Source organism: Trichosurus vulpecula, chromosome 9 (genome assembly GCF_011100635.1).
Source record: "Trichosurus vulpecula isolate mTriVul1 chromosome 9, mTriVul1.pri, whole genome shotgun sequence".
Taxonomy (NCBI): Eukaryota; Metazoa; Chordata; class Mammalia; order Diprotodontia; family Phalangeridae; genus Trichosurus; species Trichosurus vulpecula.
In genome coordinates, this window is record NC_050581.1 from 35,969,895 (window position 1) to 35,991,719 (window position 21,825).

General features: G+C 39.7%; 1 protein-coding gene across 3 annotated transcripts in view; it reads left to right on the top strand.

The window, feature by feature from the left end:
* Positions 1 to 11,321: 11,321 nt before the first annotated feature.
* APBA1 (amyloid beta precursor protein binding family A member 1) overlaps positions 11,322 to 21,825 on the top strand; it is a 91,486-nt gene continuing 80,982 nt past the window's right edge. For all 3 annotated transcript variants that reach the window (XM_036737807.1, XM_036737808.1, XM_036737809.1), the window contains exon 1: positions 11,322 to 12,784. In XM_036737807.1, the coding sequence (XP_036593702.1) occupies positions 11,582 to 12,784 (1,203 nt within the window). In that variant the 5' untranslated portion in view covers positions 11,322 to 11,581. The remainder of the gene's footprint in view (positions 12,785 to 21,825) is intronic.

A 21,825-nucleotide genomic window follows, 5' to 3' on the forward strand; every position in this document is an offset into this window, starting at 1 on the left:
GATTTTATATCCACAACATCTTTCACAAACACCTCAGACCTTCTCTTCACTCATACAGCCATCGACCTATTCAGGCCCTTGTCACGTAGTAGCCAGACTACCAAAGCATCCTTCTAATTGGGCTGCCTGCCTCAAATATCTCCTCTCCACAATACATCCTCCACACAGCTGCCAAATTATATTTCTGAGTCATAGGTCTGACTATGTCAGTCCCTTAACGAAAAAAGCTCCTAGGATGAAATACAAACTCCTCTGTTTGGCATTTAAAGATCTTCACAACTATGCCCCAACCAATGTTTCCAGATTTATTTCCCAGCATGTACCTTTATTTCTTCCAAACTGACCAACTTGCTGTTCTCTGCAAACAACATTCGATTTCCTGCCTTTGCATGGGCTGTCTCCCCTCTCTTCTCACTTCAGCCTGTTAAAATACCAGCTCCATTCAAGGTTTGACTCAAGTGACCCTTCACAAATCCTTTCCTGATCCTCTCAATTATTAGCATTCCCCAAAGCCTGGAATTTTTTTTTTGTTTACTTGTATTTGAAAGCATGTAAATTGAGGAATTATGACAGCTCAGTGGTGAAGTAGATTGAATGCTGGGCCTGGAAGGACCTGAGTTTAAATCTTCATTATCATTTTTTATTAAAACAACCTAACTTACCAATACTCTTCTGTTTCTTGTATAGATAATGAAACCCCAAAGGACATTGCTGAATTATCAGTTAGGTTTCTTTTTTTGTTGACCTCTCTTCTACCTATGTGCCAAGGAGAGAGGTTGCCATTTCACAGCCGAGGTTTGTATTATTGAAAGAAACTACTTGAGAAGGGTAGAGGAGGAGGAGAGGTGGCTGTGAACATTCACAAAACAGCCTGAGGAAGTCCAGGCCATAGTGGGGAAGGAAGAATTCCCCATTCAATGTGGCTATAATTCCACATTCAATCCAGTGCAGCCTGTTCAACTCAACAAAATTCCTTTAAACAATTATTTGTTTTTTCAGTGAAAAGTAAAGGTGCTTTTTATTCCTTTAAATTTCTTTTTGTTATTCTGAATTTGACAAATACAAAGACAAACACCTTTATACTGCAAGAACAGGGAAAAACTTGTTTATGAAATTACAATCTCTTTCAATACAGTTTATTTTTCATTGAATAAAAAATTAAACACACTAGTTCTAAAGAAAAAAATCCAGCCTCAGACCATTACTGTGTGATCCTGGACAAGTCACTTCACCCTGTTTGCCTCAGTTTCCTCATCTGTAAAATGATCTGGAGAAGAAAATGGCAAACCAGTTCCGTATCTTTGCCAAGAAAACCCCAGATGGGGTCATGAAAGGTCAGACATGACTGAGAAATGATTGAACTACAAATTGAGGACTTAGGGCTAGATTACTTACTTTCCAGCTGCTTTATATTGATTTCTCTGTTTATGTCATTTTCATCCTCAGTAGAATGTAAGCTCCTTGAAGGCCCAGAACTTTTTTCACTTTTTGTTTTGTATCCCCAGCATCTGGTACCATGCCTGGCAAATGGATCCTTACTAAACACTTATTTAATTGAGTTGGCTTGTTACGTAGAAATAGTCCTCTGGCCCTCATCACTGACTCTTACCAATCTTCCATCACCAAGTCTACTATCTCTGCCTAAAAACCAGTTTACTATCTTCCCACTTCTTGATACTCCCTGTGGAAATGTTGTTGTTGTTGTGTTTGTCCTTTGTTCTTGAAGAGGACCATGACATCAGGGAAATGATGACATGACTTGCAGTTGACTTTGATTTGAGTGAGAGAGGGCTGTGCAAGGTCACCAGCCTCACTTTCTCCTCCAGAGCCATCTGGGTCTAGTGGCCTGATATTCACCAGAATGACTGGAGATGGCCAAGGATGCAACGGGAGACCCTGGCCCTTTTAGGCTAAGGTCTTTTCAGGTGTTCACTGTGAGTGAGGTAACATCCATTCAGTGAATAGGCCTCTTTAAGAAGTTAATCAAGGGATGGCCCCTTTAATCAAAAACTCAAAAGAAAACAAAATCAAACTGGGAGGGGAAGACCCTTAAGGTTCCTGGCCAAAAGAGAAACAGTTACTGTTTAGTATTTACATTCATAGGAGGGCAGGTACCTATTGTCTGATCTATGAGCTCCAGAGTGAGGTGGGTTTAAGGCTTGGTTTTTGAGAAAGAAATCTAACCAGTAAACCCAAAGTAAAGGAGGCAGCCTTCAGCCATGACTCCTTGTGGAAATGTCATTGCAGTTAAATACTCTCTTTATCAGCTGCCCCCATAGCTGTGAGCAAAGCTCCTTCCACATTCCCAACCCTAGCAAGTCCCCCACCCTGATACCTAATATCATCAGGAAAACTCACTTTCTGCACAATACAGGGTGTCCCAAAAGTCTTAGTTCAATTTTAAGCTTGAACAGTTTTGAACTGCCCTGTGACTTTTGGGACATCCTGTATAAGACCTGTAATTCGGTTTTTGATCCACCAGCTGCCAGGCTTACAGGGCTAGGCAACCCTTAATCAAGGTCCTAGGATATTTAGTCTTTCTCCATTCAGTCATCCAATACATGCAATGGGGCTAGATGGAGCAGCATTTGATTCTGCCTCTTTCCAGGAGTGCTTTAAATAATCCAGGTACTTTTCAAAGAACACTATTATAGAAACTCATTTCCTTCTTTCTTCAGTTTTACCAGGGATTCTTTACCTGGGATTCTTGAACTTGTGTTTAAAAATGAATACATAGATGACTATTTCAGTGGAATAGTTTCCTTTGCAATCTTCTATAGTCTCTTTTATTCATTAAAAAACAATATTCTGAAAAGGGGTCTCTCTAGTAATGCACTGAACTGCCAAAGGGGTCTGTGACACACATAAAAAAAGTTTAAGAACCCCTGAATTAGAATGATAAACTGTTCCATTTCCTTTTTTCCTTTTATGTCAAGCATGTGCCAGACCCATCTCTTGACTTCATCAATGGCTCTCCTGACATTTTCCTAATCAAAGTCCAATAGCCTGAACTGGGATCACCATGTGACTTACTGGGTCTAGATTTCCTCATGATCTGCTCTTCTAAGACATCTCCCAAACCAGCATTTCTCTAATGGTGTTCTGAGAAACTGAGGTTCCATAACATCATCCAAAAGATTATACGAAGAAAAAATGTAATGGCAGATAACTATTGTAAAGATTGAACCACTGGCTACAACCAAGAACATGAATATGACTGGAATTTCTTAGACCTGCCTATTTAACTGGAATGATCTTTTGTTGTTGCTGTTGAGATTTTCAGTAACTGAATTTCCAGGGTTGAGAAGCTTCTCAAAATCAAGAAATACAATCTGCTGTTGCCTGGTCTTTCTTGGGTACAGTAAATCAGTTAATAGAAATTTATCAGGCACCTACTATATACGAGACACCGCGCTAAGCACTGGAGATACAAAGATAGGTAAAAGACAGGCTCCATTTTCAATGAACTCACAATCTAATACAATCCAGGGCTTCTTAAAGTTTTTCCACTCCAGACCCCTCAGCACTTCCCACCCCCCTTTTTGGAAGGGGGAGGCGTGGCAAGTCACACAGCTAGTGTCAAGTGTCTGAGGCCACATTTGAACTCAGGCCCTCCTGACTCAAGGACTGGTGCTCTATTCACTGTGTCACCTAGCTGCCCCCCCGTTTCAGCACTTCTTAAACTGTGGATCACCACAGGCATATGGGGTGGTGACCCACAGTTTAAGAAGCACTGGACAAACAAGATACATACTGGATAAATTGGAAATAATCAGAGGAAAGGCACTAGAGTGGAGAGGAATTGTTCTTATGATTCATTCCATCGGTTATAATTCTTCTTTACAACTAGATTACTATGTAAATAAGTTCAATGTGAAGGTATATATAGAAGCTACATTGATTACATGCCATCTTGGGGGCGAGGGGCAGGGAGAGAAAATTTGGAACTCAAAAGCTTGTGGAACTGAGTGTTGTAAACTAAAAATAAAAAAATAAACTTATAATTAAAAAAAGAAAAAAAAGAATTAAGAGGAATTGGAAAAGACTTCCTGTAGAAGGTAAAATTTATTGGACTTGTAGGAAGGAAGGACAGGTTGAGGAGGGAGATCATGCTAGGCATGGCAGACAGCCAATGAAAATGCCTGGAGTCGTAGAGATGGAGTATTTTGTCCAAGAAACAGTAAAGAGGACAGCGTCACTGAATGGAAGAGTACTTGGTGGAATACAAGGTGTGGAAGAGCAACTGTCACATGCCTGTTTCAGATCAACTACTGAAAAGACATAGTAAGACATGAAATAACTTCTCTACTAGTCTATGATTAGACTCATAAAAAATAGAAGTAAAAAATAGGTTCATAGAATTTAAAACTGGAAGGGACCATAGAAGATAACTAGTCCAACCCTCTTCCAATTCCAGGAAACTGAGGCCCAGAAAAGTTAAGTGATTGGCCCAGGGTCACAGAGATGGATAACAAGAAACAGTCAGGATTTGATCTCAGGTTGGGTTGTATGTGTTATATGAACAATGGGCATGGCTTTTTTGAATAATTCTATGGTTCTGTCAGGGCCAGCTAGACTATGAGCTCCATTTGATTCCATTATAAGTGGTTTATGGCTGCTATGATCCTTCTCATAATGTGAGTAGGGATATGTTTGCCATTTAGTATTTTTGCAACTGTAAGTGCCATTCTTCCTTAGTGAAGTAAATTAATTTGCTTTTGAAAGTGAATGATATTGCTTACTAGGAAGTGTATATATACATCCACACATTTATTCATAGCTATATTGATCATTGAAGCCCTATTGCCTCATAGTAGAATCCTTGTGAATTAGTAGTTTTTCTGCTCTACAGAAGGACTTTCAACCTCTCTCCCTTTTTTTTCCAAAATCCCAAAGGACAGATGTAAACTCTTCAAAGGACCATTGGCCTCTAACTTGAGAAAACATTCCTAGGACATTCTATCTATCTATCTATCCGTGTCAGTAAACATTTATTATGTCTACTATGTATTGGGCACTGTACTAGGCACTAGAGATACAAAAAGGGCAAAAGACAGTCCTTGCCTTCAAGGAGCTCAGTCTAATGGGAAATATGAAAAACAAAAAACAATGTACAGCCAAGCTATGTACATTATAAATAGGAAATGATAAAAAAAAAATAAAGGAGGCATGAGAATTAAGAGGAGTTGGGAAAGGTTTCCAGTAGAAGATGGGATTTAGCTGAAACTTGAAGAAAATCAATGAACAGAGATGACTTAAAAGAACATTCCAGACATTGGAGATGGATGGCTAACCAACTTAAAGATAGAAAGAACACCTTTGGAATACTTGTGCACATACGAATCATTCATTATTCTGTATACCTGTGGAGGTATAATTGTTTGCCTATTCCTCCCCTCACACCCACAAATTAACTAGCTGACCACCCACCCCCTTCCCCAGTTACACTTTATAGGAAAAGGTCCATCTTGGTTCAAATGTACCTAGGTGCCCATAGCACCTGAGGTCACAGGTCAAAGACTTTCCTGTGCCCTTGTTAAGGAATTTTGAATAACCAATAAGAGAAATGAGCATTCTAGCCCTATGTCGCTCATCCCAGTTAAACAACTACAGTGTTCAGAGAAGTCAAAGTATAGATCTGGGAGCCTAGGTAAGATATAGCACGTCGGCGATGGCTGCCCTTGAATCCCAGGGAACTGAGAAACTAAGGGAGTGTCCTCAACATAACTCCTTTTCAGCAGAAAAGCAGTCTTATTTTTCTAAAGGTAGCCACAGTAGGTAGCACAGTGCTTGGCACATACTAAGCACTTTATAAATGCTTTTTTCCCATTTATTTGCTCAAGCCAACTTTTTTGCTGGCTTTCCACTTGCCCTATTCTGATATGGACTTGAAGACTTGCTGCATTTCCCCTTTCCAGGACTTAGGAGTCCCCTGACATCTGTAAAGACTAGACTTCAGTAAATCTCTTCTGGGTATGTAAATTTAATGCCTAGGGTCTCTTCTTCCTTTCTTAGCATAAGTTCTACCAGGAAATCACTCCTTTGGTAAGGCATTTTCCTGCAAATGGAGAAATTAAAATGGGTAAAGCAAAATTGAATAAATTCTTTTTCATTTTAAGAAAAACAAATCCTCCAGATTTAGATAGTACTAATTCAATAGTTCCGGAAAATTTACAAATGACACATAGCAAATTTAAAATAAACTTTGAATTTTTAAGTGAAAGTGTAATGAACTGACACACTCAAAAATTAGCTTATATAAGGCGCAAATGAAAAATGTTACAAAGAATCTTCCACGGTGAGCGGCTGCATTCATTACTATTCCCAATTATAAAACACTTATTAGTAACAAATAATCATGACCTTCTCACTAAGTAAGCTGTTAGCAATAGTATGAAATCAGAATAGAATTGCGTTCAAAATATAAGCTTTTTTCTTTTTTTATTTCTCCAATTTTAAACATTTTTATTTAAAGTTTTGAGTTAACAAATTCTATCCTTTCCTCCCTACTTACCCCTCCTTCCCCTTCCCCCTCCCTGAGATAGTAAGCAATCAGATATAGGTTATATATATGCAATTATGTAAGACATTTCCATATTAGTCATTTTGTACAAGAAGACTAGAAGAAAAGAAAAAATGAAAGAAAGTGAAAAATGGCATGTTTCAGTCTATTTTTCCATCAATATCAGTTCTTTCTCTGGAGGCAGATAGTATGCATCACCATTAGTCCTTTGGGATTGTCTTGGATCATTGCATTGCTGAGAATAGCTAAATCATTCACAATTCTTCATTGAACAATGTTGCTGTTACTGTGTACAGTGTTCTCCTGCTTCTGTTCACTTCACTATGCCATCAGTTCATGTCAGTCTTTCCAGGTTTTTCTGAACCATCCTGCTTGTCATTTCTTATAGCACAATAATATTCCATTACAATCATATACCACAGCTTGTTTAGCCATTCCCCAATTGATGGGCATCCCTTTAATTTCCAATTCTTAGCCACCACAAAAAAAACTGCTGTAAATATGGGTAGTATTTGTCAGAATCAGGACTCAAACCCAGGTCTCCCTGGTTTGGCTCAATTACCACTGTATCACACTGCCTCTCAAATAAATATCTAACTAGTAAATTATTATTCTGTTAATATTACAAGCCAAACTGTATCCTTAAAATCATGGTCTTAAGTGACTAACACTGAATATGTTAAATATACTTTGGATTGAAGAACGGCTTTATTAAGTACAAAACTTATTAAGTTTAATCTCCCAGTTCTACTTCGTGATAAAGAGCTTCACATTATTTCCACCAACATTAGTATAGTCCTTTATAGTTTATTCCATCACTTTTTTTCCATGTCATGCTTGTATGGAAATCCCTAATCCCTTTGAATCAGTTCTGGTCTTAAAAGAAGCCTCAGAAATCATCCTCCCCATCCTTGACTGTTCCTGCCCCCCACTCTAGTCCTGAACTATGTTCACCCAGACCCCACAGAGTGGGAGGGGTGCCTTCCTCTATACTGCAACCTAAACACACTGCAAGTTCTGCTAATGAATCCTAAGGATCTCAGGACCTTTCCATCTACCCTGCTGCTGAACTCTTCCCTATGTGTTCTCTCCCTCAACTGGACTGCTCTTTGAAAGCTGGGGATGTCTCACTTTTCTATTTGTATTGCCAATACTTAGCACAATTCTTGGCATGCAGTAAGTACTTAATAAATGTTTTTTCATTCCATTCCATGGTCAGAAAAAGAGAGCCCAAAAGAGGCCGAAAAAACACCTATTTTAAGCATATGTCAATTGGCTTCATCAAGCCAAAAGAAAAGTTCATTTGTGATAAAGGGGTTGCTTCTGTTTAGTTTTGCATCTACTTGTATTGGATTGCTGGTCTCTGATTTATTTTTTGGATTTCTGCAACTGGCTGCACTTTGCTAAGAATAGCCTCAGGTTACAGGTACATAGAGAATTGCATTGTATTTCACCCCCACTGAATACTTTCTCCATGTTCATCAGAATTAGATTTGTACATCAGGGCTAGTCTTGCTTTAATGAAATTTTTCCCTTTCAGTTTCTTTGTTTTCCTAAGAGACAGAGGACAGTTGAGTATTATGGAAATATTAAGTAGGCTTTTTACTAAAATAGCCTTTTGAATTGTTTTCTTGTTTTGTGTGTGTGTTTTTAATCCAGTGAGGAGGGCCACTGTACCTTCAGGGACAATATGTCTGAACTAACAGTCAACATTTGTGACTTGTCTGTTCCAGAAGCTCACCCACCCTTTAAGGTTGGAGAGCAGAATTAGGAATGCTTCAGTGAGCCCTTCCTTTATGTGCCTGGTATCAGAGCACAGCTGCTCTTCTCAGAAGTTAATATGAGAATGTCACTGTTTAGTCAAAGATCTTTTTTAGTTACTGGAACCTTTTTCTTTACCTGAGGAAAGAAAAAAATATGAGATTGTTTATCCAAGGTGAGTCATGTACATTTTTCTTCTGTGTTGGCCCAGGGTCGTTCATTATGATATTGGGTAAGAAGAGGATATTTATACTTAGTGGAAAGATTTGGTTGGTTACATCAGGAATAACCTGCTTTACTGAGAGGTATATCAGAGGGAATGAAGCTGTGGCATTCATCATTCAGTAGAATGAAATCTATTTGGATATGAAAATTGTTAAAGCAGGGGGTCTTAACCAGGGGTCCACGAACTTGTATTTAAAAATATTTTTGTAACTTTATTTCAACATAGTTGGTATTCTTTGTAAAACTGGGGAAAAGAATAACACCTACTTCCTAAGGCTGTAGTGAGAAACAAATGAGATAATATTTATAAAGTTCTTAGCACAGTACCTGTTACATAGTAGGCATTATACAGATGTGAGCTATCATTATTACTATCATGGATCCTATATGTTTTAATTCGTACATTTCAAAACACTACTCTGAGAAGGGGTGCATAGGCTTTATTAGACTAACAGCGGGGGAGAAGAGGGGAGTCCGTGGCATAAAGAAATCCTTTTTTAAAGCAAGGAAACAACTCCTGAAGGAAATTTGGTCTGATGATAAATCCATGAATCTTCCCTGATCATATCAGGTGCTTTGCTGAATGAATTTACAAGAAATCATATTACCTCCATTTTCTCTTACTAGGAAAATGGCCTCCCCTAGAAAAGTAACTATTAATCGAACGTGATAACTGCCAGTATTGAATAATTTTCACTGGTGTTCTGAGATCAAAAGAAACACACCTGTTTTTGTTTATACGTACACACACAACTGATTATTAATATTAATAGCTAACGTTTATATAATGCTTACCATGTGCCAGGCACTGTCCTAAGCATTTTACAATTATTTCATTTGATTAGATTGCTTTGCACCGAGGTACATTGTAGGTTTTGAGAGGATACCCTCCGCCAGTGATCCTTGAGATAGGGGATGAAAATCAAATTAGGGAATTTAGCTACTGGTTAGCATCTCTAGCACATGGTTTGTGGGGTGAGATAAGAAGACAGATGGAGGCTTATTTGTGTATTTCAGTTACCGTGGTCCCCCAGCCATAATGACATAGAATCATTGAATGTCAGGTCAAGAACTTGTTGATAATTACTTCGTATTTTAAAGCCAATTGCTTCATAGAATGTATATTTGTAATGACAGCAATTCTCTCATAAATATTTCAAAGTTAACATTCTTACTATTCAAGGAATTGTTTTTAAATGCTCTTGATTCTTAGTTTTAATTGCAGGGATTTACAATTTTTACACTTTTTAAAAAACTTTTTACTTTTTTCTATTTTTTATGACAGCAATTCACTCATAAATATTTCAACATTATGTTTTTACCACTGAAGGAATCATATTTAAATAGTTCGGGATCTTGGTTTAAATTGGAGAAATCTGTACTTTAGTGGGGAGGAATTGTGCTTCAAGTGGGCCATTTAAGCTATCAATCTTTTTTTCTCATGTGAATAACCTGAAAAAACTGAAGTACCATTTTCGAGGCATTATATTTTTCAAATGAATTTGTTTTGCTGAAATTGTAGTTTTTCTTAAATGACCAAAATCTAAAACAGAAGTTAGTTATATGATGAAATGAAGCAAGTATTATTTCCTTTTAAAAATGAAATAAGCACCTCTTGGGAATAAGGCATTCCTTCCAGGCCGGCTATCAACAGTGTAGAGATATCTCCAGGGAGTAAACCCTCTACTTCCAGGAAACAGAGACTTTTAGTCTCCCAATCCTACTTCATGATAAGGCTTACCAGATCCCCTCCTTGAATGTCACCTTCATTAAAATCTTCAGTGTCTCAGAGCATCAAGGGTTTTATCTAAGGGGAAATTCATATTGCCTAACCAAATGTAAAAAACTTAAACAATGTGTCTTAAGCCAACTGATTATTGTTCTGAAAGGCTATTATTAAAAGTAAGAAGTACTAGATATAACTAGGTTATTTAAGCTAGCAGTGGTTTTTATTCATGTGTCAGTAAAAGAACTTGGAAAAATAAATATACTTCATCTCACCTGGTACAATCCCAGGCTATGCTACTCTCCAGCTGCATAGCAACAAGAGTTGGGTTTGGAGTCAGAAAATTTGGTTGGAATCCCACTTGTGCAACCTAATTAGTGCCTGTGTAATCCTGGGAAAGTCACTGGAGGTTAGTTTAGCTGCAGGATTTGGAGCTAGGTCTTCTGACTCCAGAGCCAATCTCCACTATATTGTAATGTGTGTAAAGTGCTTTGTAAATTAACTAGTACTTATTATCGCTCACCCAAAGTCATACTGCTACTTATCTAAGAAACCAAGGTTCAAATCTGGGTGCTCTGAACTCAAGTTTTAAGACTGAAATCCAGGGATTTGTTGGGGCTTTTTTTAAAATCACTTCACACTGGTACCCTTAACAATGCTCAGTACCTGACCTCTTTCAAAATATGAGTTTAAAGGTAAAAACCACAGAGCACACATAAGGTGCTGGTCTTGTACAACAGTTTTTATTAAGGAATTCACCTCTCACCTTTTCTTTCCTTGTCCTGGTGTTTTTCCTCTCATGGGAAGTGGTGATATCTTCACTTGTTCCGGAGTGAGTAATAGGTCACAAGCAATTCTTAACCTCAGAAAAACCTCAGGAAGGAAGATGCCAAGGTGGAGAGGTTGGATGTGATTTTTTCTTTCAAGCACTTATTTCAGATGTATCTAGTCAATAACTGGTTCTGCACAATCAACTGAGCCCCGGTAAAGGAAGAAATTGTACAATTAAATAAGTATTTAAAAAAAGAAAAGTCAACCCCTCGACGGGACCTGGTTAAAGAACATACCAACAATTCAATTCATTTCCGCAAACATTTATTCTGTGCAGGGTACTGTACTAGGCAGTGGGGGAAATACAGTTAGCAAATATGTCTCCCCTTTCCTCCCCTTTCTACCCAATATATGAAGTTGTTTTTGTCGTTTTGTGGTCTTATCGGCACTTGTCTCTTAATTTCGATTTTATACACAGTTTTGCTCTCCCTTCCTCTTTTCCAGATACAGCGAGGAAGATGAGAGCGGAGTAAGCGGGCAGACATCCCCTTCCCCAGCTCTCCCTCCTCTCCACCATGAGCCACGTGGAAGGACCGCCCGATGCGGAGGTGATCGATGAGCCAGGGAGTGGAGAATTGGGAGAAGTGAACGAATCCGTGGAGGCCGACCTGGAGCACCCCGAGGTGGAGGAGGAGCAGCGGCCGCAGTCGCAGCCCCAGCATGCAGCCCCCTACCCTCGCGGCCCCCAGCCCGTCCAGGGGCCGGAGGAGGAGGACCGAGGGGGCTCGCTGGCCCGCTCGGCCAGCACGGAGAGCGGCTTCCACAACCACACGGACACGGCCGAAGGGGACGTGATCGCCGCGTCGAGTGAGGACGGCTACGACCCCGAGCGGGGCCAGGAGAACGAGGACGAGAGCGCCTACGCCGTGCAGTACCGGCCCGAGGCCGAGGAGTACACGGAGAACGCCGAGGCCGAGCACGCCGAGGCCGCCCATCGCCGGAGCCTGCCCAACCACCTGCACTTCCACTCGCTGGAGCACGAGGAGGCCATGAACGCCGCCTACTCGGGCTACGTCTACACGCACCGGCTCTTCCACCGCGGCGAAGACGAGCCCTATGCGGAGCCCTACGCGGACTACGCGGGGCTGCAGGAGCACGTGTACGAGGAGATCGGGGACACGGCCGAGCTGGACGGCCGCGACGGCCTGAGGCTGTACGAGCAGGAGCGCGAGGAGGCGGACAACTACCGCAAAGAGGCGCTTGGGGCGCGCCTCCACCACTATGACGAGCGCTCCGACGGCGAGTCCGACAGCCCCGAGAAGGAAGCGGAATTCGCCCCCTACCCGCGCATGGACAGCTACGAGCAGGAGGAGGACATCGACCAGATTGTGGCCGAGGTCAAGCAGAGTATGAGCTCCCAGAGCCTCGATAAAGCCTCCGAGGACATGCCCGAGGCCGAGCAGAACTTGGACAGGGCGCCCAGCCCAGACGGCGGCTGCGGCGACGCAGGGGAGCAGGGGAGCCTTGGGCAGCCCGCCACGGTAGGGCCCCGGCCGGCCGTCCAGGCAGGTGAACCAGGGCAGCAGCGCTACAGCAAGGAGAAGAGGGATGCCATCTCACTGGCCATCAAGGACATTAAGGAAGCCATCGAGGAGGTGAAAACCAGGACCGTCCGTTCGCCTTATACTCCAGATGAGCCAAAAGAGCCCATTTGGGTCATGCGGCAGGACATCAGCCCGACCAGGGACTGTGATGACCAGAGGCCGGCAGACGGAGATGTGAGTATGTGGAGCTGTGGGCAGCATTCCTCATTTGCATTGCTGGGAGGGCAAGGAGGGATCCAGCCAGCCCTTGGGGAAGAGAGGGAAGGAGAGGTCCAGACCAAGAAGCCCCATCTTCACCTTGTTATAATTTACACTTAAACTGGTGATCATTAACCCCCCTCCAGAAGGTTAAGTAATCTTGCTGGGGTCCCAAAAATGTGTTGCATTTTGTCTTTCCCTGAGATCCCCCACACACACACACACTTTTCCCCCTAAGCTCTTTAAGCTTAAGTTCAACGCGAAGAAAATCAAATAATTGGGTAATTAGATCAATGAGGCAATTAACCTTGAGTTAACCTTGAGTGTCATTGGAAGGGGGGGTGGGGCCAAGACCAAGATGCCCCACCTCTCCAGTTGCTGCATTCTAATTCATGCTTAAATTAGTGATCATTAGCCTTCTCTGGGTTAAGCAGTCTTTCCAGGATCCCAAAATGTGTTGCTTTTTGTGTTTTGGTGAGATCCTTTCTCCTTCCCCAACCCCCAACCCTTTTAAGCCTGTGCATAAATTCACTTTGAAGAAAACCGAGTGGTTTGGGAGTTACACTTGGACTAATCAGGTAATTACTGTCATTAACTTTGAGTGTCACTGGAGGAAGGGGGACTCAGTGAGTGCCCTCCTGAGACACCAAAAGAGATCTTTTTAAGTGTGCTTTTCTGATTGAGATGCCTTCGGTTCTTTGCCCACCCCAAACTTCTTTATCTGTCTTATTTATCACTTAGTGACAAGTTGCTTCTTTACCACGGGTAACTTTTTCACTCATTGTGTCAGTTTACTGAAAGTAATCCCTACCCATGTCGACATTTTATTTTTCATTTCAGGAATGCCAGAATATTCAATAGCACAAGCAAGCTGGTTGTCCCAATCCGTTCAAAATGATTTAGAAGGGCTAGCCTTCACCCCTTACAGCTAGTGGTAAAGGTTCTGTTTATGGCTATTCACTTTCCTATTTTCTTTAGAACTGGACTTTTTTTAAAAAAAAGCAATTTAATTTAAAATTGCATTTTGGAAGTAAAAGAGAGGTTAAGAGTTTAGATTCAATTTTGTTTATATCTACATCTTGTGAGTGCAACAGTGTGTTTCCTAGTGACTATCATCTGGTGAGAAACACCATTATTGCAAACCAGCTGCAGATTTGCAATACAGTTTTTTATTTATTTTTTAAGAGTTACTTAAGCCAGAAATGCACCATTTGCCCCTCTTTGAGTATTAGTCAAACTGCTATTTGCACATTAAATTTTCTATGCTCCAGTGGCCAGATAAGAAATAGTATTTACCGGTACATACAGTGTGCCTGAAAAGGAACTGCACACTCAAAGTAGGGTGCAGCCCGTTCAAAGATGGATGCTGCCATTTTTTTACATTATGAGTACCTTAGGTATTCTCTTACTATAAGCAAGGCTCTGAATTATTATTGCAAAGACATGGCAGGTGAATCAGGAGTGTTACTGCAGGGTACTGTATCTCCTTTTAGACTGGGGAGTGGGTTGGAGCGGGGACAGGGGAGGAATGGAGCATCTTCCAAAGGAAGGAAATAGAATAGACTCTTCAAGGAGGAAACACAGCTTATCAAAAAAAAAAAAAAAAAAAGGTCAGTTTTCGTCCTTCTCAAAACTTGGAAAAACCATTAGAAAGGAAGTGCATAAGCTTGCCACCTTTGGATTCTTATACTTCTCTGTTTTTAGAATTTCTGAAACGTACCAGCTTAAACTGTTAGACATACAGTGACTAGCACAACCACACATATTAAGCTCTTGTGGTTATCTTAATACAAAGCCTGCTGTGAAAATGTGTTATGGTTTGCTTTTATGAAGAATGGATTCAAACAATATTGTAAAGACTTAGAACCTCTGTCTGATCCAGTGACCAACTATAGTTCCAGAGGACTCAATAATAAAATATACTGCCCACCTCCAAATAGATAAATATTGGACTCTGAATGCAGATTGATTTTTGTTTTTTGGATGTGACCAGTTCGGGGATTTGTTTTTGTTGACTACATGTTTATGACATATTTTGTTTTTCTTGCTTTCTCAGGAAGGCTGAGGTTGGAAAGGAAGGAGGGAGAGACTAAGTACTTGAAAATAAAATTAAATTGAATTTTTAAGAAACATAAAAGCTTGGATTCAGAGAATTTTGAAGTTGAGAGAGACCTTAGAGATCAAGTTTAGTCCTTTCATCTTACAGATGAGGAGACTTTGGCTCAGAAAGGTTTAAGTAAATTGCCAAGTGGAAGGCAAGTGGCAGCCTAACTCCAGGATCAGGACATTTTTTTAAAAAATAGAGTTTATTTTATTTTTTCGGTCAACAAAAATCTCCTTTTTCTCCCTCTCCCCTCTGCCCACCACTCCCCAAATGAGAAAGAAAGAAAAATAAAACTCATGGACAAGGGCACTTCTACTGGCATAGTAAACTCTTTAATGCAGGAGTTCTTAACCTTTTCTTGTGCCATGGACAGCCTTTGGCAGTATGGTGAAGCCTAAGGACCCCATCTCAGAATGATGTTTTTGAATGCATAAAATAAAATACAAAAAATTTCAAAGGAAAACTATTACATTAAAATGGTTATTAAAAATATTTATACACAAGTATATATGTGTGTCTATGTTTGTGTATACATACACACACATATATGCATATACACACACACCTAAGCTTAAGAATCCCTCCTTTAATGGTTTGGCATTGAGTTCCTTTCAGAAATTATGGTGGATTTGTAAGGCATGTGATGTCTTAAGACATGTGGCTTGAATAATCATTTCTGGGAGCCAAGATGGTGGAGTAAGCAGTGAATCACTACAACTCTTCCATATTCACCTCCAAACAACTATAAAAGAATACCCCAAAACAAATCCTGGAACAACAGAACAAGCAAAAAGATAGGGTGAAACAGTCTTTGAGCCCAAGAAACTTGGAAGATTGGCAGGAAAGGTCTCTCTCATTCAGGTAAAAAGGGAGCACAGTCTAGGACAGGAAGTGTCCCAATATGCCAGCAATAAGTCCCATATCCGAAAACCAGTGGTAGACCCTGAGGCCCATTGCAGTGGAACAGGCACATGCTAACACCAGGACTTTCCACAAGCCTCAGCATAGCTAGGGAAATGGCCAGACTCCAGCTCTGAGAACTGTCAAGTGCTTCAGCATAGCCCTGGGCAACAGGCAGCCCCAGAAGCCAGACCACTATGTGCTTCAGTGTAGCACCAGGGAAATTCAGAAATACCCCACTGGCTTCAGCACATACCAGACACCACTGCTAGGACCCCAGCTTAGCCCCAGGTAAGCTGCCAGACCCCTAAGGCCTCCACTAGTACCAGCTACCCCACCATCACCACCACACCCCACTCAGTGAAGCACCAGAAGGAGCGTTCCAAGCCAGCCTCAGGGTTACATCAGGGCAGCACCAGGCAAATAGCCAGGGTCTGAAGCACCTGGCCCACAAGACTGAGACATTGTCCCCTTCACCCCAGGAGCAGAGCTCAAATTGAAAAGAAAGAAAAAAGGCTGAAAAAATGAGCAAAAAAAAACCAATTTAAAAAAAATCTCACCATAGAAAGTTATTATGGTGATAGGGAAGATCAAGGCACAAACTCAGAAGAGGACAACAGTGTCACAACACCTATGGAAAAACCCCAAAGAAACAGCAAATGGTCTCAAGCCCAGAAAGAACTTGTGGAAGAGCTCAAAAAGGAGCTTAAAAATCATATAAGAGAGGTAGAAGAAAAATTAGGAAAAGAAATGAGAGTGATGCAAGAGAATTATGAAAGAAGAGTCAACAGCCTAGGGGAAAAAACTGCTTAAAAAGTAGAATTGGCCAAATGGAAAAGGAGATACAAAAGCTAATTGAGGAAAACAACACCTTAAAAGTTAGAGGGCAATTAGAAGCTAATGGCTCTATGAGAACATCAAGAACCAATCAAACAAACTCAAAAGATGAAAAAATGGAAGAAAATGTAAAATACTTTGTGGGAATAACAACTGACTTGGAAAAATGGATCCAGGAGAAACAATATCTGAATCATTGGACTACCTGAAAGCCGTAATCAAAAGGAGGACCTGGACAACATCTTTCAAGAAATTATCAAGGCAAATTGCCCTGATGTCCTAGAGCCAGAGGGCAAAATAGGCATTGAAAAAATCCACTGATCACCTCAGGAAAGAGATCCCAAAATAAAAACTCCAAGGAACATTGTAGCCAAATTTCAGGACTATCAAGTCAAAGAAAAATACCACAAGTGACTAGAAAGAAACAACTCAAATTTTGGGGAGCCATAATCAGGATTATACAAGACTTGGCAGCATAATACATCAAGGGAAAATGGTCATTCAATGAAATAGGAAGCTTCCAAGCTTTCATAAGGAGAAGATGAAAATTAAACCAAAAATTTGATCTCTGATATCAAGACCCAAGAGAAGCATAAACAGATAAAAAGGGAAAGAAAATACAAGGGATTCAGTAGTTAAACTGTTTACATGCCTACATGGGCACACAATTCTTGTAATTCTTAAAAATTGTATAGCTAATAGAGTAACTAGAAGGAATATATATAGAGGATACAGATATAAGTTGAATTTGAGGGAATGACAAAAAATTAAGGGATAAGAAAGAGGAGTACAATGGATGCAGAAGGAAGGGAGAGGTAGAATGGAGTAAATATTCTCACATGAAGAGCCAAGAAAGACTATTATAATGGAAGGGAAGATTGGGGGTGGGGTGGGGAGAGGGGTGGCAATGGGCATCACTTGAACCTTACTGTCATCAGTACTGGCTCAAAGAGGGAATATGGAAATCTATCTTACTTGACAGGGAAGTAGAAGGTGAGGAGATTAAGTAAAGGCGGTGGGGTGGGGACTGATAGAAGGGAGGGCAGATAAGGGGAGGTGGTAGACAGAAGCAAAACACTGGTGAGGAGGGAAAGGGTGAAAGGAGAGAAATGACAGACAGGAGGAAGAATAGGATGGAGGTAAATACACAGGTAATAATCATAACTGTGAATGTGAATGGGATGAACTCTCCCATAAAATAGAAGCAGATAGCAGAGTGGATCAAAAACCAGAATCCTACAATCTGTTGTTTACAAGAAACACTTGAAGCAGAGACACACACAGAGTAAAGGTAAGGGGCTGGAGTAGAACCTATTACACTTCAACTGAAGTAAAAAAATCAGGGGTAGCAATCCTGATCTCAAAGTAAAAGCAAAAATAGATCTAATTAAAAGAGATAAGGAAGGAAACTACACCTTGCTAAAAGGTACCATAGATAATGAAGCATTGTCAATACTAAATATATATGCACCAGGTGCTATAGCATCCAGATTCTTAAAGAAGTTAAGTGAGTAACAGGAAGAAATAGACAGCAAAACTATACTAGTGGGGGACCTCAACCTCCCCCTCTCTAAACTAAATCTAACCACAAAATAAAGAAGAAAGAAGTTAAGGAGGTGATTAGAATTTTAGAAAAGGTAGATATGATAAACCTCTGGAGAAAATTGGGGATAGAAAGGATTTTTTTTCTCAGTGATACATGGCATCTACACAAAAATTGACCACCTAATAGGGCATAAAACCTTGAAATCAAATGTGTAAAGGCAGAAATAGTAAATGTATTCTTTTCAGATGATAATACAATAAAATTACATTCAACAAAAGGCAATGGAAAGATAGACTAAAAATTAATAGGAAACTGAATAATCCTAAAGAATAAGTGGATCAAAGAAATCATAGAAACAATTTCATTAAAGAGAATGACAAAAATGAGACAACATACCAAAGTTTATAGGATGCATCCAAAGCAATACTTAGGGGAAAATTTATTTCTCTAAATTCTTACATCAACAAAATGGAAAAAGAACATTGGGCATTCAACAACAACAAAAAAAACCTAGGAAAAGAACAAATTTTAATTTAATCCCCAATTGAGCACCAAATTGGAAATCCTGAAAACCAAAGGTAAGAGTAGTAAGATTGAAATAAAAAAGCAACTATTGAGCTAATAAATAAATCTAGGAGCTGGTTTTATGAAAAAAAAAACCAATAAAATAGATAAACCATTGGTTAATTTGATTAAAAAAGGAAAACCAAATATCCAGTATCAAAAATGAAAAGAGTGAAATCACCACCAATGAAGAAGAAATTAAAGCAATCTTTAGGAAATATTTTGCCCAGTTTTATTTTGCCAATAAATCTGACAATCTGAGTGAAATCGATGACTATGAAAATATAAGTTACCTAGATTAACAGATCAGGAAACAGAATGCCTAAATAACCCCATTTTAGAAAAAGAAATTGAACAAGCCATTAATGAACTCCCTAGGAAAAAATCCCCAGGGCCAGATGGGTTCACAAATGAATTCTATCAAACATTTAAAGAATGATGAATTCCAATACTGTATAAACTATGTGGGAAAGTAGGTGAAGAAGGAGTTCTATCAAACTCCTTTCAATGATACAAATATGATGTTGATACCTAAACCAGGAAGAGTTAAACAGAGAAAGAAAATTATAGACCAATAATGAATATTGGTGCAAAAATATTGAACAAAGTACTATCAAGGTGATTCCAGCAAGGCATCACAAGGATTATACATTATGACCAGGTGGGATTTATACCAGGAACACAGGATTGGTTCAATATTAGGAAAACTATCAACATAGTTGACCATATCAATAATGAAATCATATGTTTGTCTCAATAGATGCTGAAAAAGCTTTTGACAAATTCAGCACCCATTCCTATTAAAAAACATTAGAGAGCATAGGAATAGACACATTCCTTAAAATGATAAGCAGTATCTAAAACCATTTACATTATCTGTAATGTGCAGAAGCCAGAAGCCTTCCCAGTAAGATCAGGGGTGAAGCTTGGATGCCCACTGTCACCACTATTATTCAACATAGTACATTTAGAAATGTTAGCTATAGCAATAAGAGAAGAAAAAGAAATCGAAGAAGTACCATAGGTAACGAAGAAACAAAACTATCACTCTTTGCTGATGATATGGCATACTTAGAGAATCGACTAAAAACTACTTGAAATAATTTTACCAAAGTTGTAGAATAAGATAAACCCACATAAATCATTAGCATTTTTATATGACCAACAAAGCCCAACAGCAAGAGATGGAAAGAGAAATTCCATTTAAAGTAATTGTAGAAAAATATAAAATACTTGGGAGTGTACCTGCCAAGACAAACACAGGAACTATATTGATGAGGTCAGAGTTGGGAGAGCTGGTTCAAATGTGAAAGAATTCACTTAGACCTTCTCTGTAGCCACTGGGAGCTTTATTGATGCAAAGGCAGTGGGCTAGCCCTGAAAGAAGGACTAGCACTTTACAGAGGGACAGAGGCTTGTTTTTATAAAGACAGGATGGGGTGGTGCAGTGAGTAGAGCACCAGCCCTAGAGTCAGGAGGACCTGAATTCAAGTCCGGCCTCAGACACTTGACACACTTACTAGCTGTGACCTTGGGCAAGTCACTTAATCCTAATTGCCCTGCCTTCCCCCCTCCAAGAAAAAAAAAAGGATAAGGGAGACAAGGGAAAAGTTATGACCCAGGATGAGGGAGACAAGGAATGGGTTCAGGAAAAGGGAGAGGTTTTATGGTATTCTGAGATAAGGGGAAGAGATTCTAGGATGCCCTCAGGCTCAGGAGGGCCTCACAAAAGCAACCCTTGATATTATTTTTAACCCTTAGGGATCCATATCAAGTAGAAGAGGTTAGGCACATAGGACACAGTAGTTGATAACCATAATAGCCTAGTTTTTGATAAACCCAAAGGTCCTATTTTCTGGGATAAGAACTCACTATTTGACAAAAACTGCGGGCAAAACTGGAAAACAATAGGATGCAAACTAGGTATGGACCAATGTCTCACACAGTATGCCAAGATAAGGTCAAAATGGTTGCATGATTTAGACATAAAGGGTGACACCATAAGCAAATGGGAAGAGCAAGGAATAGTTTACTTGTCACATTTGTGGGGAAAGGAAGAATTCATGACCAAACGAGATAGAGAGTGTTATAAAATGTAAAATAGATGATTTTGATTATATTAAAAAGCTTTTGCACAAACAAAACTAATGCAATCAAGATTAGAAAGAAAGCAGAAAACTGGGAAGTAATCTTTACAGCAATCTTTACTACAGTAATCTTTACTTTACCTTTATCTCTGATAAAGGCCCCATTTCTCAAATATATAGAGAACTGAATCAAAGTTACAAGAATACATTCCCCAATTGATAAGTGGTCAAAGAATATGAGCAGATGGTTTTCAGATTAAATCAAAGCTATCTACAGGCATAAGAAGTGCTCTAAATCACTTTTGAGCAGAGAAATGCAAATTAAAACAACTCCCAGGTACTACCTCATACCTGTCAGATTGGCTAATATGATAAAAAAGGAAAAATGATAAATGTTGGAGAGGATGTGGGAAAATTGTGACACTGATGGACTGTTTGTGGCATTGTGAAACCATTCTGGAGAACAATTTGGAACAATGCCCAAAGGGCTATAAAACTGTATAAAATTGCTGCTTTGATCCGGCAATATCACTACTAAGTCTCAAAGAGATCATAAAAAAGGGAAAAGGACCTACATGTGCAAAAATATTTATAGCAGCCCTTTTCATGGTGGCAAAATACTGGAAATTAAGGGATGAGTATCAAATCAATTGGAGAATGGCTGAACAAGCTGTTGAATATGAATGTAATGGAATAGTATTGTGCAATAAGAAATGATGAACAGGCAGATTTCAGAAAAACCTGGAAAGACCTGTAGGAACTGATGCAAAGTGACATGAGCAGAACCAGGAAAACATTGTACGTAGTATCAGCAACATTTTACAGTGATCAACTATGAATAACACAATGATCCAAAACAAGTACAAAGGACTCAGGAAGAAAAATGCTTTCTACATCCAGACTCTGAATGCAAATCAAAGTATGTTTTTTCAGTTTATTCTTTTGTGTGTGGTTTTTTTTCATTTGATCTGTTTCTTCT